General features: G+C 31.7%; 1 protein-coding gene across 1 annotated transcript in view; it reads right to left on the bottom strand.

Moving 5' to 3' along the window:
* Window positions 1–244: 244 nt before the first annotated feature.
* The window catches only part of LOC126886087 (uncharacterized), a 49,136-nt gene continuing 30,676 nt past the window's right edge, over window positions 245–18,704 (bottom strand). Inside the window, exons 2-11 of the mRNA XM_050652930.1 lie at window positions 7,912–8,015; window positions 7,511–7,708; window positions 6,879–7,088; window positions 6,641–6,712; window positions 1,809–3,463; window positions 1,569–1,741; window positions 1,424–1,510; window positions 1,207–1,278; window positions 1,094–1,147; window positions 245–496 (exon numbers count right to left, since the gene is read on the bottom strand). Of these exons, the coding sequence (XP_050508887.1) occupies window positions 303–496; window positions 1,094–1,147; window positions 1,207–1,278; window positions 1,424–1,510; window positions 1,569–1,741; window positions 1,809–3,463; window positions 6,641–6,712; window positions 6,879–7,088; window positions 7,511–7,708; window positions 7,912–8,015 (2,819 nt within the window). The 3' untranslated portion in view covers window positions 245–302. The remainder of the gene's footprint in view (window positions 497–1,093; window positions 1,148–1,206; window positions 1,279–1,423; window positions 1,511–1,568; window positions 1,742–1,808; window positions 3,464–6,640; window positions 6,713–6,878; window positions 7,089–7,510; window positions 7,709–7,911; window positions 8,016–18,704) is intronic.

Raw genomic sequence — 18,704 nt, forward strand, 5'->3', positions numbered from 1 at the left:
ATTTTTTAATCCACATTATAAAAAGATAATAAAATACAAGTCCAAAAAATGTTTTAGGGGTGGACAACCCTTATCATCTAGGGGGATAAAAATCGGTCGAACCGTTTCAGAGGATTTTGGGAACGTACTTTATGACACAAGAATTTTATATAATATAAGATACTATTTTATTAATCATATTTTTGTTAAGAATCTGATTTGCTAGATTAAATGAATTTTTACCGAAAAATATATATCAAACGAAATCGAATTAAAACACAAATGTTTAGAAACACGTTATTTAATAAAAAACTTCACAAAAACTACACTCTGTAAGAATTGTAAACAAACGTTTTAATTTTTACCCAATCAATTGATTGAAAGTTTTCTCCAGCTTTATTTTTTTTAAATTTCTGTACGTCTGCTGTTTTCGGAACCCTTTTTTCTTTTATGAATCTTGTAAAGTATTTAAGCATATTTTGTTTGTCCTTTTCGGTCCATCGGTGCCTTGCAATCGCTAAAAAAAGTTAATACATAAATAGTTATTTATGATATAAGTGTTAAAAGTACACGTTTAAGGCACGCATGTGAAAGTTTGCAGAATGAGCTATAGCAAGTTCTGCAATTCACATGAGTGCCTTAAAAATGTACTTTTTAACACGCATATCATACAATATTTTTTCTACAAACGTAATTACAGAACAATATCTACAAAAACTTTTACTTGAACTTGACTGACATTCCATTTTTATATTTTTTGACATTACATCAAAATTGTCTATACGGTCAATACGAACTGCAGTGCCTTAAAAATATTTTAAAGCACTAGTGCCTTAAAGTAGCATTTTTAACGCACGCATGGAGTGCTAAAAATTGCATTTTTAACACGGTTGTAGAAAAAAAATAATACTTAAAAATTGTAACAAAAAATATGCCGTAAATTAGTTATAAAATTTGGAAAGCATTTTTAATTTTAACAAAAACAGGTAATTGTCCTTTTACAAATAAAATTATTATATTAGAGTTTTTTACGAATAAATATTTTTTAAATCCTATTAGGTAATAAATGTATTACCATAAATGTAGCAGAGTAATAGTTATCTAAAGAAATTACCATTTGAAGTGCTTTCGGTTTTTTCAGTAGTTGGCACCTCCTTTCTTTTTGTAACTAAAAAAATCAAATAATACATGCATTTTTTCGATATACTCTTATTAAAACTGCTTTACCTTTATTATTTTGCATTGGATGCGTCATTTCATCGGTAAATAACTTTCTTTTACCCTTCGACGAAACTTTTTCTGCAAATTAATAATAATTAGTTATTTGTTACTTTTAAGTAGAAAACTGCTTTTAAGAGTTAGGAGCTACTCATCTTTTTTTTTCATTTATAACATTTATTGTAATGATTTTTTAAGACTTCGTTTATAATAATCTTTTACCTACCATTTTTATTAGCTTGTTCAATCTTTTCGTCGGTTACATCGCTAAAATTACTTTTAGGACTCCAAGAATGAGTAGGCTCTGTTAATTCTAAAAAATGGATTATTAAACTTTTAGGCAATTACCAATGCGAGTACACTAATTCTACCTTTTTCATTTATTTCATTTACTTCTCTTTCTATGTTTTCAATTTCCAAGTAGTCATTTTCTTCTATATTGATATCGTCTAAGCTCTTTCCTTTGTAAATATTAACATCACCTTTATTCAAAGCGATCATTAGTTTGGCTATTTTTGCAGTCTGGTATAGATCTTGAGGAAGTCTAAAAAATATTACAACTATTAATTATGCTAATATAATAATAAACCACTTTAACAAGATTGGCTTACCTATACCATTCTTCATGGGTTTTTTTTGTATGGCCCATAAAAATGGCTAATTGTTCCATGTCAGTATTATTAATGTCCATAATCTGTAAAATTGTTGCAGTCTGTTTTCGAAATTTGGTAGAAGTTAGAGAGTTGGGATCCTTTGCCCCACAGTTTTTTGCAAATTGTTTAATTACACTTGTTCCATGAAACCAACCTTTCGACGAATTTGGATTTGCAAATATGTATTTATTATCTTCTGGAATTAATTTTATTTTTTCCCTTATTTTAATCATCAGCTCAATTTTCTCGTTTAAAAAAGGAGAAATTAAAATAGCTACAGGTTTGCTACCTTTTCCACCTGTAATAATTCTTCTAAAGTTTCTACACAATAGTTTTTCTGAAACAGTTAAACTTTCAGCAATTTCTTTTTGAACACTGGGCTCCGCAAATGATCTTTTGTAAGTAGAAATTTCAAGGTATTGAATCTCACCGATGCGTTTTCTATTTAGTATTAAAAGAAGGGCCATTATTCCTTTTGCTAAGGTTTTATATAAAGGAAGTAAATCATTTTTGTCATTTTGTTTCCCCTCCTTTTCTAAAAGTTTGTTTAATTTTTTGGCACTGTCTTCAACCTGATTTTTGACAAAATTATTAAACTTAATTACGTCACTTGTCACCGGAAGTATTTGGGGTTTTTCCCATTGCTGTTCTTTCATTGTTTTAAGGGCTAATGAAGAAATTTCATTGGCCCAACTGGTCTCTAATAATGTTTTTAAATCTCGAATGCTTTTTTTTTCCTCATTAGGGTTTTTAAAGGTTAATAATGGGGATTTTTTTAAAATCATTCGATTAATTATATCGCATACTTGTTTTAAAGTGGTACCCATATGAAGTGCTAATGATGAAGATTTAAAGCTTTTATCGGCATTACTAAATCCCGAAATTACTTTTGTGGCCGTAACTAAATCGTCAAATAATTCTGGTTTCATAGCATCAATTAGGTTCTGAACAGGTGTGAACTCTCTAAGAGCAATCAAAAGTCTTGCTAATTCTCTCATTTTGTTGGACGTTACTGTTACAATTTGCTTTCTTTTATGTTTTTTAAGATGGGTTTCCCCGAATAAACATATTAAAATATCATTTTTTGCGGTGGCGCTTATTTTATCTGCTTTCATAATGCAAAATACCTCTTTCTTTAATCTTGACTGTGATAAAAAACTGTTTTGGCAGCGAGAAGCCGCTAAAAATGTTTGGGATTGAGTTAAGGCATTTAGTCGCCCACACTTTGTACCAGTGTGTTTTTCTTGGCATTTTTTAGCATGCTTATAGAAAAAATTTTTTTTGTACACCCCAGAACAGTTTTCGCAAACAACAAAATCGTCAAAGTCTAATGCTTGGGCTTCCGTGGGCCTTCGAACAGCCACCACTTTTTTTTCTTCTCTAAACAAATGAAAATTTCCTTCCTTGCGTAAAGAATCCCATAAGGTTTTCCTTTCATTAGATCCTTTTGGAAAAGATAAAATATTTTTTACTCGACTTTCGTCAGCATGATTTCTTTCCAAATGTCTTGCAAAATGACTCACTTCTACGAAACAAATTGGACAGAAATTCTTTCTATCCCAAACTCTGTTTTTTCTATGTGAAAGGGCAACAATGGAATTATTAGTTTCGATCTAAAAAAATTAAAAGTAAGACTGTAAAAAAGTACATTTTAAAACTAAATTTAAACAATTTAAATTAATTAAAAAATTACAAGGGACAGGCCCGCGCCAAACACACTTGGCGCCCTTGTGCATTAAATTACTGTGCGCCTTCACCTATTAGGCCAGGGTAGATCCTGTTTCGAGATAAAAAAAAAATTAACAGCATTATGCATACTTTATTTTGTAATTATTCGTTTAAGTACTTGAAGGGAAGTGGATCGGGAGGAAAAAAAAATTGAATGGGGGTTGGTGGGGGTGGTTTATAGGGGTGAAAAATTTGCCTTGCGATTTCCGGCTTAGGTTCGCAATTTTTCTAATAACATTGAACGTAAAAGTTGTAGATATTAAAAAAACAAACAACTTTTGTTCTATGTATTTTTCAACATAACCTCAAAATTTACGAGAAAAATGCCAAACACCACTTTTCATGTTCTTCGGTGTAACTTTAACAAAAATTATTTAAATTTAACCAAATTCCGGGAAATATAGCTTTTTGCATCTAATATTTTTTTTAATTTTTTTTAATGGCGGATATTGAACGGTTTCCGAGAAATTTCAATCGAAAAATTTGGTAGCTCAAATTGAGCTTTTTAACTTTTGTAGGTGGGCATTATCTTCGTTGAAATGTGTACTTTCGAATGAAAAAGAAGGTCACCTTAAGAAATAATTTTTTTGAAAATCGCAAAAAAAACCGAAAAAAACCGGTTTTTAGGTTATAGAATTTAAGTGATCGTTATAATTTTGAAGTTATTTACTTAAATTTCGGTTCAAACTTTGTAAAACATGTTAACATAGTTATTTATAAACAGTTTTCAATTATTTAAACACGATCAGTTAATAAAACTATTGTTTTAACAATATTTTTGCATACAATTTTTTTGCAAAATTGACATGTTTGCTTGGAAAATTTTTTTTTGTATTTAAAAAAACAAATCGAAAGTATTACATATATGCAATTTTATGAAAAAGGCGATAGCTTTTGAGTAAAAATTCTTTGAAAATTTTAAAAAGTGGTAGACTAGTATAACTCTAGGTTTTTATGTGTTCAGGACCGTAGAAATAAAAAAGAACGTAATTTTAATTTTTTTTATTCAAAATTTTGTACAGATGTTTTAATTACAAAATTAAAAATGAAAACTTGTTACACGTGCACTTTACAAAAAAAATTTGATCAATTTATTTGTGCCTACTTCTTTTTGGAACTGGTTAATTAAAATTTTCAACGAATTTTTACTCAAAATCTATCGCCTTTTTCATAAAATTGCATAGAGTACTTTCGATTTGTTTTTTTTAAATACAAAAAAAAAATTACAAGCAAAAATGTCAATTTTGCAAAAAAAATTTTATGCAAAAATATTGTTTAAACAATAGTTTTATTAACTGAACGTGTTTAAATAATTGAAAACTGTTTATAAATAATAACTTAAAATTATTATAAATAATGTTAACAAATATGTTTTACAAAGTTTGAACCGAAATTTAAATAAATAACTTCAAAATTATAACGATCACTGAAATTCTATAACCTAAAAACCGTTTTTTTCGGATTTTTGCGATTTCCAAAAAAAATCTCTCTTAAGGTGCCCTTTTTTTTTCATTTGAAAGTACACGTTTCATCGAAGATAATGCCTACCTACAAAAGTCAAAAAGCTCAATTTGAGCTACCAAATTTTTCGATTGAATGTATAGTGTCATTTTATGAAAAAGTGAAATTTCTCGGAAACCGTTCGATATTCGCCATTAAAAAATTTTTAAAAAATATTAGATGCAAAAAGGTATATTTCCACCAAATTTGCTTAAATTTAAATAATTTTTGTTAAAGTTACACCGAAAAACATAAAAAAGTGGTTTTTGGCGCTTTTCTAGTAAATTTTGAGGTTATGTTGAAAAATACATAGAACAAAAGTTGTTTGATTTTTTAATACCTACAACTTTTTCGTTCAATATTATTAGAAAAAATGCGAACCTAAGCCGGAAATCGCAAGGCAAATTTTCCACCCCTATAAACCACCCCCACCGAACCCCATTCAAAATTTGTTTCTTACCGATCCACTTCCCCTCAAGTACTTAAACGAATAATTACAAAATAAAGTACGCATAATGCTGTTAAATTTTTTTTAGAATTTTGACTATTTTGAGAGGATCTACCTTGGCCTATATACCACTTTTCACAAAATTTTAACTATGCACGTTTAAGAACGACAATCATAAATAACAGGTAAATGACGCTGGCCTATTGCTGGGCTCTGGGTTCATAATCCATAATCCGCCCTTCTGGCTAGTGGGAACAATGGTTAAGCATGCTGTCCTTGACTATTGAAGGAGGACAAAGATGTTTTCGTGCATAAACGTAAATTATGTATTTAACCTTTAACTACACGCGCTGGCGTATTTTGTACGCCAGATATAAGAATTCTACTGCACATATATTAAAAAATTTAATTTTTGACCTTGTTTATCTATCTAACCTGTCACTGGAATGTGATTTACAATTTGGTTTTAGTTTCGTTATAATCGGCGTTCTGAGAAGATCATAATTTACAGTTTGTTGGTGGACAATAATAGGTGGACAGTAATTTGTTGTTTCCGGTGGTGGTCAATATACACCACGATTATAATAATCTAAGTAGTAATATAAGTACATATTTTAATTGTTTTTTAGTCATTATGGCACAAAATATATTTTTCTTTATAAACAATACTTTTTCTCCTGTAAAAAAGCACATTTAAAAAAAAAATTATTAGTAATTTTATTTATCATGGAATCCAGTTATTCGATGATTCCAGTTATAAATCCCAATTGGCTTACTGAGAAGGAACTCCAAGTATTCACTGATGCCGAATAATGTTTACAACAAACAACTAAATGTATTTCTTCAAAAAAAAAATAAACAAATCCGCTGTTTTTATGTGTATTTTCTTGTGGCGTATAAAGTACGCCACGCGTGTAGTTATGTTATAACTTGATGCGCGTGTAGTTAAAGGTTAAGATAGTTCTTGCGCTTTTTGTTATTTAGCCAAAAACCCGGAGCGCCTTTTCATAAATATATATCACTTATATATTATATCACGTATGGACAGAGCGGCCCTGACAAGGGATTCCCAATGACTGCTAATAATTATTAACCTAATAATTCTTAAACTTACGTTAGAAATATGGGGCTTTTCCGAGGGTTCGTCCTTTGTTAAAGTTGATTCAGGGCAAGTTACGTTTATGGTCTAAAATTAATAACACACAATCAGTAATGTCTATAAATAAATAAAGAATTACATTGAGCAATATCTTTTAAAATAAGTATCTACTTGTCATTTTGTATTTTACTTAAAATAAGGATTTATCCAATACTTTTTTGAACTGATTAAATATGTCGTATTAAAAAATTACCTTAAAAATTGGAATAATAGTTTCCTCTTCCCCTCCCTCAGACTCTATTTCCGTTTCGGGTACATATGAGGATGTGTCACGTGACTCGCTAAAGTCTTCATTGTCTTTATAGTCTCTATGGTCAGTATTTAGATTCGTGTCAATTTTGGTCAAAATTGGATAGCAATCAAAATTTACAGCTTTTAATGGAGTGTAAGTTTTTTCTTCCAGCTAAAGCAATATTTAATAATTAACACCAAAATAAGACTTTTTTAAGATATTACGTTTTATAAAATAGAGCAAATAAGTAGTATGAAGGTGCAATAATATGTCGATAGGCGACTTAAACCATATTATATTTTTCGACTGCACTAAATATACACTTAAAACATTGGAACTAATGACGGAATTAAATAATATAAAATTTCCTCTTCCAGTAAATATTTCAGCACTCCTTGCTTCATTTGATAAAAGAGTCTATGACACATTAGTTCATTTTGTGATTAGGACGAAAGTAGACATTTGATCTTTCTTACGTCTTAGTTTGTGGCAAATAGACTTTGTCTGATGCCAAAAACACACACACACACACACACAAGTAGTATGAAAATAAACAAGTTTTTGTTAAATATTTTGTTTAAAACAATTTTTACCTTGTCGTACTCAGGCGATTTTGATGCTTTTTCCTCTAAATCATTTTCTTGAAATTCATATAAATCCAAGGTTTTGTTTAAAGGTTGTGAGTCGTTATCAATGTTATCATTAAGTTTAACATCTGGTTCCAGTAAAATATTTGCTTTGGGTTTTAAATGGTCCTGTTTTTTTTCTTTATCATACTTATTAAATGGAGTCTAAAAATTAAAATAGTTTTCTTGGTGTATACTTTAATTTACACTAAATGAGATCAAGACTTACCTCTACGTTATTTTTACTTTCAGATAATGTTGATTCATCTATTTTATTTTCTTGACATTCAAAAAAAAAAGGGAGTTGTTATAGTTTGCAAGTAGTTATAAATTTTTTCTTTAAGGTTAACGTTCGATAAGATCTTTACATTGGGCTCTAAAAGCTCAGTTTTTTTCTTCGCATTTTGTTTCGTTTTGCTAGGCGGCCCAAAATAAGATTTCCCCATCTTATTTGCATTTGAATAATCTTTTTCTAAAAATTTAAGAAATAAATAAGAATAGAATAAAAAATTATTTATTCCACCAACAATTGCCAATAAAAAAACATAATTTATAAAAGCGCTCCGAAGTTTATAATAAAATGGCATTTTTTAATTTATTAATTCATTTATAATAAATATTTTGTAAAAACTTTAAATAATTAGACGTGTATAAGTAATATTAACTACTTTGCATAAATTAAAAAACACTTGAGGTACTTACTTTTATTATTTTCGTCCAACGCGAGTTCCAAAATTTTTTTTGATCTATTTTCCATAGGTAGCTAATATTTATCCTTGCGCCTAAGATCACTATTTTACGTCCGCCCTTACTATTCACAAGAATTAAAATAACCGCTGAAACAAAACTGTTAAATTCGAGGTGAAATATACAAACCGGGGAAGTACCTAAAATATTCGGCAAACAATACGAGACCCAGCGTTGTGGCAACATCGCTGGGTCTCATATTGTTTGCTGAGTGTGCCATGTATAACTGGCGGGACTCGCATGTCCTTTTGACTTGTAAGTGGGACTCGCACGGTATGCTCCGTATAGATTTTTTAAACTAAAAGATTTTTCTTACCCCTCTCTGGGGCCCATAAAAGTTCATATTATATTCTTTATTTTTCTATAATAAAAATCTAATTATACACTTTGGTTATGGTGGGTCTCGGGTGGTCTGCTGGATATATCGGGACTCGCATGGTGCGTTGCTCGCGTATATATATATATATATATATATATATATATATATATATTTACTCCCAGCGTATGAAGTGAGCCACATATCAAAAGAAACTGCGGTTGAAGTGAGGTCCTGTACAAAGTGAGGTCCAGTATACGGACCTCACTTAGTCAATCAATGTAAGACTTTTTCGTAGACATGTACTGATAGCAAACACTGTTTTTTTACAAAAAAAAGTGGGACCTCACTTTGTATGGTCCACATCAATTTTTAGTTCAGAGATTTTCCGCATAGAGGCGCTGACTTTGGCGTATATTTTCTAACCATGTATATTCTATGCCCTGTTGAATAACTTACGATACACATAGTGAGGACCATACAACTGGCAACATCTGTTCAACCAATCTTTAAAACAGTGGATCGTCAATCGTCGCATAAATTCAAACAGTACAAAAATGTTTAATACTTTAATCCTTTTTGAGAGCGTAGGCGCAAAATTTCGGTCGAGTTCTTTTTAAACGCATTTATTTTTTTCGAATCCTGAGATAACTAATAGGTATTTTTAAAATATTTAAACGCAAAATAGAAGACTACATTATTCCCGAGGGCAGAAAGTCCCTTATAATGAACAAAAAGTTTCTTTTGTAATATATATTTAAAATTAAAAATCAGACTATTTTTTTTCACCCCTGTGACTTATTAAAATAAATATTATAGAAGTTCTCAAGGACTTTCGACCATGGATAATACAGTAATATTTCTTTCTGCGTTTAAATTTTTTAAAAATACTTAAGGTTTTCTCAGTATTCGAAAAAAATGAACGCATTTAAAAATAATTCAAGCGAAATTTTTGCGCATATGCTCTCAGAAAGGCTTAAAATACTATAAATTTTTGTAATCAGTATTTCAATAGTTATTTATGATATAAGTGTTAAAAGTACACGTTTAAGGCACGCATGTGAAAGTTTGCAGAATGAGCGACAGCGAGTTCTGCAATTCACATGAGTGCCTTAAAAATGCACTTTTTAACACGCATATCATGCAATATTTTTTCTACAAACGTAATTACAGGACAATATCTACAAAAACTTTTACTTGAACTTGACTGACATTCCATTTTTATATTTTTTTGATATTACATCAAAATTGCCTATACGATCAATACGAATTGCAGTGCCATAAAAATTTTAAAGCACTAGTGCCTTAAAGCAGCGCCGGATAAAGGGGCGGGCGAGCCGGGCGACCGCCCGGGGCGCCAGAATTTGGGGGCGCCAAATTTTGAGAGACGCTGATATATAAATATAATATTTACCCCCCTCCGTGGCTCAGTGGTAAGAGCGCCTGCCTTTGGATCGAAAAAATCCGAAAGGTTGTGGGTTCGAATCTCACCAGGGTCGGAAATTTTTCATTTATTATAAATTAATAAATGAATATAGTTTCTGTCCTCGTGGGATCGGTTCTCACCGGAGGGACCGCAGACGTTCGGATACAATTAGCGTTTCTTTGCAAAGACAATGACGTCGACATTGCAAAGTAACAAGCCACTTACTCAACACCCACACTACTTACACATGACACTAGGTACCTAACTGTTCAAAATTACCGTACCTACCATGCCAATGGCCATTAGTTGTCGAGGCATTAGCTAAACAAAAAAAAAATATAATATTTTTTACATTCACTATTTTTTTGGACTTTATAGATTATCTTTGGGCTAAGATTACTCCTAAGACAATTAATATTAAATAATTGTAACAATAAGAAAACTATTTCTAGCTCACAAAAATTCTCTAATAAAAATAATGCAACCTAAAAACTGTTATGGCTTTTAAAGGTCATTTTTGTCAGGTAATACATATCACTTTCATGGTATTACAATGTTATACATACATACTTAAAATACACGAAGATCAGATTTACGAAGTATCAACAAATTTATGAATAGTCAGTGATATTATTATACTGCTACTTGTCATTATAGCCTCAATGGTTAGATATTTTTGTCTTCCTGTTCTGTAAACTTTGCTTTATCAACATTGTCGTGTGTCCGTGGGTGTGTAATTTGAAATAAAAAAAAACAAACCAGGTATATCTATATGAATTAGAATTGACAAGTTCTTTTTCATAATACGAATATATAGAAATTTATTTCGAATACTTTGTACGCGTTAAGATGTTTCATTTTTGCATAAAAACGGCACGAACGACGTATGAAAAAAAGGAATAATAGATTTTTGTATATATCATAAATTGAACGAGTAATTCCAAAATGATTTGTTATTTGAAATATCTCAGTGGCGTACTATGTTTTTCTTTAAAAAAATTCACACCATTTCAACAGTAGATATAAAATTATTAATTTTATGTCAAAAAATACGCAATAATTACCTCTTAAAACACATCAAATTTCATTTGCATATCTGAACCGGTTTTAGAACAATAAAGAAATCGTCAGTTTGTAAGAAAAATGTCAACACCCCATATCTCGGAAACGAAGTATTTGCTGACATAGGCTTATAGAGCAAACTGTCATTATTTTTTCATATAGAATTACCCTTTAAAGTTTGTTGCATTTATTTAGAAACATCCTGTTTTTTCTTGACCACCCTGGATTTCCATAGTTTCTCCTGTATTATTTCACTTGACCGTTATTTTCAGTTCTTTCTGTTTTTCCAGTCCTGCAGGTTTCTTTTCTAATATTGCTTCGTCCATTTTATCTCTAAAAGATTTTCGGGGTCTGTCTCTCTTCCTTCTTCCTATCGGGCTCCAATCTGTTATTCTGTTTATCAACGATTTTGGTCTGCTCTTCTGCCATGTCCGTACCAGGTTAATCTCTTTTGTTCTATGTTGTCTATTATCCCTTGAATTCATTACCATTATTTTCTTAATCTCTATGTTATTTATTCTATCCCTTCTACAGCTTCTACTTAGGTATTCGATCTCTGTTGCTCTTATTTTGCATTTGGTTTTCGTATTTTTTATTCAATTTTCACACCCATTATTCAGAATACTTTTTGTCATGGTGTTATATTATATTCTTCTTTTTGTTTTTATACTGATGTTCTTATCCCACAGTACCGGGTTTAATTTTAGTATGCAGCATATTGTTTGTCCTAGTAACTCGATACCTAAAACCATAGCTTGGTTCTATAGGTATCGAGTCATAGAGATAATAAAAAGCTCATGAGATAATAAAAAAAAATAATGAATGATTTTATTTGAATTTGCATAGATGATTGTAAGGCCAAGGATATCACAACGGCTCTAAAAGGAAGAGAAAAAATAAAGATGTACAAGCTCGCGTTTGCAAAGAATATCCGCATGTTATTTTATGCTAAGTGGATGCCACTCCCTCAATTTAGTTATTGGGGATGCAGCTATATCTTGCGCACAATCAACATGTTTTTTGGTCTTGTAGAAGATTTATACACACTAAATGATATAAATGAGTCAGATTAAATAAATTATTAGACGAATTTTTTACTAAGCAACAACATTTTTGTTTAATTTAGTAGTATTTTGACAACGACACCCGATTTGGGCGTCGAAACGATAATAAAATTATTTTTTTCAATTTAATTGTGGCTTATTTTCCATCTAAATAGTTATTTATCACATTTTTTACTGGTTGTTGATAATGTGCATTTATCTTTTACCTCGCTTCTTCGTCGCTTGAACTTAAAATGTGCTCGCTATGCTATGCCCTATGTTGGATAAGTTGTAAGTAATAACTATCCTACTATTTTTTAAATAAATATATTTTTACATAGTTCTTTATGGTAAAATTTTGATTTTTTCCTATTTTTTTTATATTTGCAGTAAATTTGTATATTCTTATATGAAGGGGCGCCAAATTTTATTTTGCCAGGGGCGCTCAGAACCCTAAAACCGGCCCTGCCTTAAAGTAGCATTTTTAACGCACGTATGGAGTTCTAAAAATTGCATTTTTAACACGGTTGTAGAAAAAAGCCTTTAAATGAGGTGTCACATGATGTACTTACTTTCCTATTTAAAAAAATCAAAGTTGTGCCTGTCACCTGAAGAAGAGGGATCGCGTAAAGTTCGAAACATTTACGCTATAATATACTATGATTATTTTAAAAATCGACTTATCCGAGCGTTTTTCTTATGTGCTAAAAATAAATAAGTTAATAAGGGGGGTAAAACTTATTCCAGCGAACTGTATTTGTAACAACCAAGGTAGGGATGGCGGTTGTTGAACAAAAAACCGGTTTTCGGTTATACCGGTTTTTTACTTACGGTTTAACCTGGCGGTTATAACTGGTCAAAAAAAGCGGTTGTTCCAAAAACCATTTTTCGGTTTTTTTAATCAGAAGCAAATACTCGATAGGTTATAATGTTAATATAATGTTATGTGTTACATAATATTGTGTTTTCAATTTTATCAATCAAAGGCAAAATAAAAATTAAATTAATTTTTTTTTAATAACGCGGGCACATAAATTTGATACACCCTGTATATTGATCTGTAAATATTTATTAGAATTTAGTTTGGATGTAAGTGGAGTTCTTTTTTTAATGAGCTTTCCGATGAACCATTAAAGACTTTTGTGAATAATTAAAGTGAAAATAACGATGTATTTTGATTTAAAATGGAAAAAGATTGTTTAGGGTAGAGGTAATTATCAATTTCTAGAAAAGTGGTTTTAGGAGAAAGTTTGGAATTTTAGTATCTTTGTTTCAACACGAGTAAATGTTGTATAGTTCTCAGAAGGTAATTAGGATGGTCGGAATGGTTTTGAGGGTGACTGTTTTGTTTGTCGAATGGAAAAGTCGATGTTTCAGATTCTTGGCAACGTGGAAGGGGAAAAGTAGTTTGAATGATTAAGAGAGTTTGAAGGGGAAGTCATTATGTTTTTGGCATCGCTGAGGACCGGTTCGACGTTTTAGTGGATAGATAGTTAGCAGATACCAGTGGCTGTTTGATAGTGGAGAATAGTGTTGAAAAGTGGAACGAGAGATAGATCAAATTGAGACGAAATACCTCTTTGATTCTGTATTATTGTGAGAAGGAGAGCAGAGAATTTTTGGAGTTTTGTTTGAATCGAGTACGTGTCAAAAGAGGCCCGGCTTGTTGGAGAATTGGTGCTGGTATGCTGATAGTTTTGAAGCTGGAGAACGGAGAGGGCTTTGATGAGTAGCCTTTAACATAGTCAACGAGGGAGAGCTGTTTTGGGTCACGAGAAGACATCAGAGTGAGTGAAGCAAAAGGTCAGTCAACTTATGTGAAAGATATTTTTATGTTCGGAAACTAAAATTTTGAGTAAAAGGCATATGAATTAAAATTCCAATATTTCTCAAAGTAAATAGGAAGTATAGCTAATCTTGCGAATACATAAATTTGTTTTGTTTAGTTTGTTTTACCAAAGTCATCGGGAACAAACCGATAAATTGTTTTTTTTTAACTATAATAAATTTAAGTGGTAAAGATTTCATTCAGACATCTGTGTCCACAGGTTTTAGATTTGATAGAGTTTAGAGTATTGATTTTGACAAATAAAAGACAATTCTGTATGTTTATTTTAATATTTTGCTTTATTTCTTTTCCCTATTTTATCCCGATTAGGATCAACTAAGAGATACTGAACCCACGAGGGAAGATAAGTATAACGTGAGATAATTTAGATTTTTTTATAGTATAAAAAGGCACCCTGAGATTTTTTATTCATTTTTATGTATGATTTGCGACAATTAAATAATTAATCAGATAAATAATAATTAATATATAATTAATAAAAAGCAGATCATAACAATACATTTATATTGCAATTCAGTTTGCTCAATTTTCCTCCCGAAAAATTCCCCAACCAATTCAATCTATAAAAATTTTCCCATGTGCTTTCAAATTACCCTAAAAATGGGCGAAAGTACCCCAATCTGGCATCTCTGATTCGTCGCTCGTTGTAGACGGCGTCGGTGTATATTGCGTTATCAATTGGGATATTCCCAAAACTCCCAAAAGTGATGATCCTACCGATCTACCGACATGTCCCTAGGATCTATCGAGTTTAAAAAAATATCCAAATGACATATTTTACTTAAGAGGAAACAGTAGCGATCAACAGGTAGCGAAAACGCGTTCCAAGATTGCGGCTGTAATTTTGAATATTTTTTCGAGATATGTGGCACACGTATTCGTAATATAATAAAGAATGGCGGTACAGAGCCCAATTTAAAAAATATATTAATATGTGGAAATTACTCTGTAATTAAATACAATATTAAAAAAACGAGCCTGTACCGCCACTAAGAAGAACAAAAAAATACATTTTCTTCAAATAAACTTTTTTATCCGATGCCTAGATTTTGTGTCATTTTGGAACTACTAAAATTTTTTATTTCATTAGTAGTTCCAAAATGACACAAAATCTAGGCATCTGATAAAAAAGTTTATTTGAAGAAAGTGTATTTTTTTGTTCTTCTTAATGGCGGTACAGACTCGTTTTTTTAATATTGTATTTATTTACAGAGTAATTTCCACATATTAATATATTTTTCAAATTGGGCTCTGTACCGCCATTCTTTATTATATTACAAATACGTGTGCCAAATATCTCGAAAAAATATTCAAAATTACACCCTCAATCTTGGAACGCGTTTTGGCTACCTGTTGATCGCTACTGTATCACCTTAAAAATAAATTCGATAAACCAATTCATCATTTATTGCCATCAAAAAATTTCAGTAGGTAGTATTTTTTAACACATTTGTATAATACCTTTCATTTCCTAAGAATTATGTATTATTTAAAAATTACATAATGGAGATTCCTAATCGTATTTCGGTATTCACATTTCATACAAGAGTCTCAAAGTACTCAAGTATAAACAATTTTTAGATGATTTTGGGAATATCGATTTCAAGCAGATCACTTACCTTTTTATGTAAATATTCATGTGTTTCATAAAAGCTGATGTGACACTTTCGTCCAGTTCTTTATTAGTAAATAAAAGTTGAATTATGGTTGTTTGGGTTAATAATTACTTCGCATATTATTTATAATACATATAGTAGGGGAGCAAAGTATGCTAAATGTGCAGTCACTCGAGTGCTTTGGGGACCTATTGGGTTGTGATTATTAGGTTCTAAAACCAAAAAAGTTAAGTAAAATTTTCCATTTTAGTGGGGACTTTCCATATTTTAATTTAATTTTCCATTTCCAACACCCGTTTTCTCCGATTATAGCGCCACCTATCCGTAATTAGAAAAAACGTTTCGAATAAAAGTTGCTTATTTTTACGCAAAGAATCCAAATCTGAAATAAAAAAAAGGAGTTCCTATTTAAGATTTTAAAGTAACCCCCCCCCCCCCCCCACCTCCGTGGGATCGTGTTTGGTACCATTCGATAGATTTCAGAAAAAATATTCAGAAATTGTAGTGTATTACCTATAAGAAGTTACCGTTAAGCCGGGTCCAGACTATGTAACAAAACATGTTAAATAACAAAGTTTTGTAACTTGTTACAAAATTTTAAATAAACAAGTTTTAAAACACAGTGTTGTATAACATTTTTCTGGTTATATAGCATGTTTTATGTTATCCAACAGCTGTCGGTAAACATCAAAGAAAGTTATAAAACCGCACCGCGACTGATCTACACCTAAAAACATGTTATTGAAACATTTCTCTGGCATAGTACCTATGCGAGCAGCAACCGTTGGAGTCATATCGCCTTCTTCATTCTGGAGTGATTGTGCTAGATTTTTCTTTGCTCTGTTCACGTAGGGTTATTTACGCGATGAAATTGTCGAAAGAACTGACTACTCATTTAATTGAGCTATTTCGTAAGTAACGAGTATTATGGGATTGCTATGGGATGAGCTACATTTATTGATTTAAAAAACAAATAAAAAACACGATGAATAGACTGAAATAGAAGTGAAAATAGATACAGAAACTGTAGTTAAAACTAATGCAATGCACGTACGCCCATAACTCAAGCCAACAAAAGAAAAGCAGTACGCGGAACCTTAACAGCTTCTTCTTCTTCTTAAGGTGCCTATCCGTTCCGGATGTTGGCGACCAGCATGGCTATCCTAACTTTGCTTGCTGCTATTCTGAATAGTCCGGTTGTCGATGTATTACCTTAACAGCAAATCGGTGCAAATCAACTCTAAATTTGACATAAATACTATTCTCTACAGAGCAGAGTGTTCAGACATAAAACCTGTAACATTCACTTCATTCGCTACACAGATGCAGACTGCTTCATCAGCTACTCAAACAGGCACTCAATCATACAATATATCTGAGCCTTTCTATTCCGTCCACTACACCTACATCCGCTACTTCTCCAGCTACACCAATTCAAACAGACAGTGACACTCAATCATGAACAGGTGAAGACGATAATACTGAGGAATTAAATTCTACAGAAATGTTATACTTCCTCTCTGAAACAATGAGTAAAAAGTTTAAAAAATAAATACTTTGCTAATAATATAACTGTTAATCTTTCTCTTACTGGAATTGCATCTCGAAATGTCTTTCCTGCCTATTTTATGGCCGATTTCATTCATAAGAAATTCAAAATCAGAACTTTCTATTCTTAAGAAGTTTTTAAAACTGCCATCACATTTAATGTCTCCTGTCGATGGGTCTATGTTATCTCTTTCCAGATCAGCTAAAAGAGCTGTACCACTACCTATATTTTGCTCGAGCTGCTAATGAAGGACACATCCAAAATAGTAATTTAACACGCCGGTGTCGCCTCCACAATATTACACAAGCTGCTGTTGCTATGAAGAGATCCTCCATACTTATATGACGCAATTTTATATACTACCTAACCCACCAGCTATCCATCTAAAATGCTGCAAACTTTATGCTCATGTTGTTGTTTTGTTTTTTGTTATATAGTCTGGATACTCATGCTATTAACAAGTTACATAACAAAGTTGTACAAAAAATTTGTTGTACAACTTTGTTATTAGCATGTTTTGTTACATAGTCTAGACCCGGCTTTAAAAGTTCCCCGTTTCAGGAAAAAATATTGTCTAAGAGCGATAGCCTAGTGACCTAGTGGGTAGACCTCGGATCTCGGATTCGTAAAGCAGAGGTTTCGATTTCAAATCCGGGGTGTGGATCTCCGATTTTTTTATTTATTGTTACTGCATTCATGTCTGTAGACAATGTTGCAATCTATTATGAGCACAATAAAAAAATATAGTAATAAAATAATAAATAAATATTTCAAAAAAAAAAACAAAAAAAAAATACAATCACTGGAAGCGAAACTAAACAATACGGAAGAAATATAACCACTGGATTCGGAACTGGATATGGAACTGGATAATATTAGAAAACTGATATTATAATATGTAAGCACTACGAGCCTAGTAGGCCCATGGCTTGATGTACTATTCTTTTCCACTCCCTTTTGTCAGTCGCTTTTGTTTCCCAGTTCCTTAAGTTAATTCTTCTCATATCTTCTCTAACTCCATTACTCCATCGTGACCTCGGTCTTCCTCTTCGTCTTTTCCCTGCCAATGCACTAGATAGTACCATTCTGGGAATTCTAGATGGAATCATCCTCTGCACATGGCCCAACCATCTAAGTCTTTGCGCCTTAATTACTGCTAGTATGTTAGGATCTTGATAGAGCTCAGTTAGTTCCTTATTTGTTCTTCTTACCCATTGTCCATTTAAGTTTTTCCCACCGAAGATTTTGCGCAGCATTTTCCTCTCCCAAACTAATAACAACTCTTGATGTTTTTTGTTGTGACCCATGTTTCAGAAGCATACGTTACTATCGGCCTTATTACGGTCTTGTAAGTTCTTAGTTTTGCTCTTCGTGATATATGTTTACTTCTTAACAACCCATTAAAAGCAAATATACCGCGGGAGAATACCATTACCCCCCCGCAACAAAGGGTTGCTAAGAGACCAAGGAGCTCTCATGAGCAGACTAGGTCATACAGCAATGTCACAAAAGTATTCAGGATAGCGGTGCCACACAGGCACCATCCGGATACT

This window comes from Diabrotica virgifera, chromosome 6, assembly GCF_917563875.1.
Source record: "Diabrotica virgifera virgifera chromosome 6, PGI_DIABVI_V3a".
Taxonomy (NCBI): domain Eukaryota; kingdom Metazoa; phylum Arthropoda; class Insecta; order Coleoptera; family Chrysomelidae; genus Diabrotica; species Diabrotica virgifera.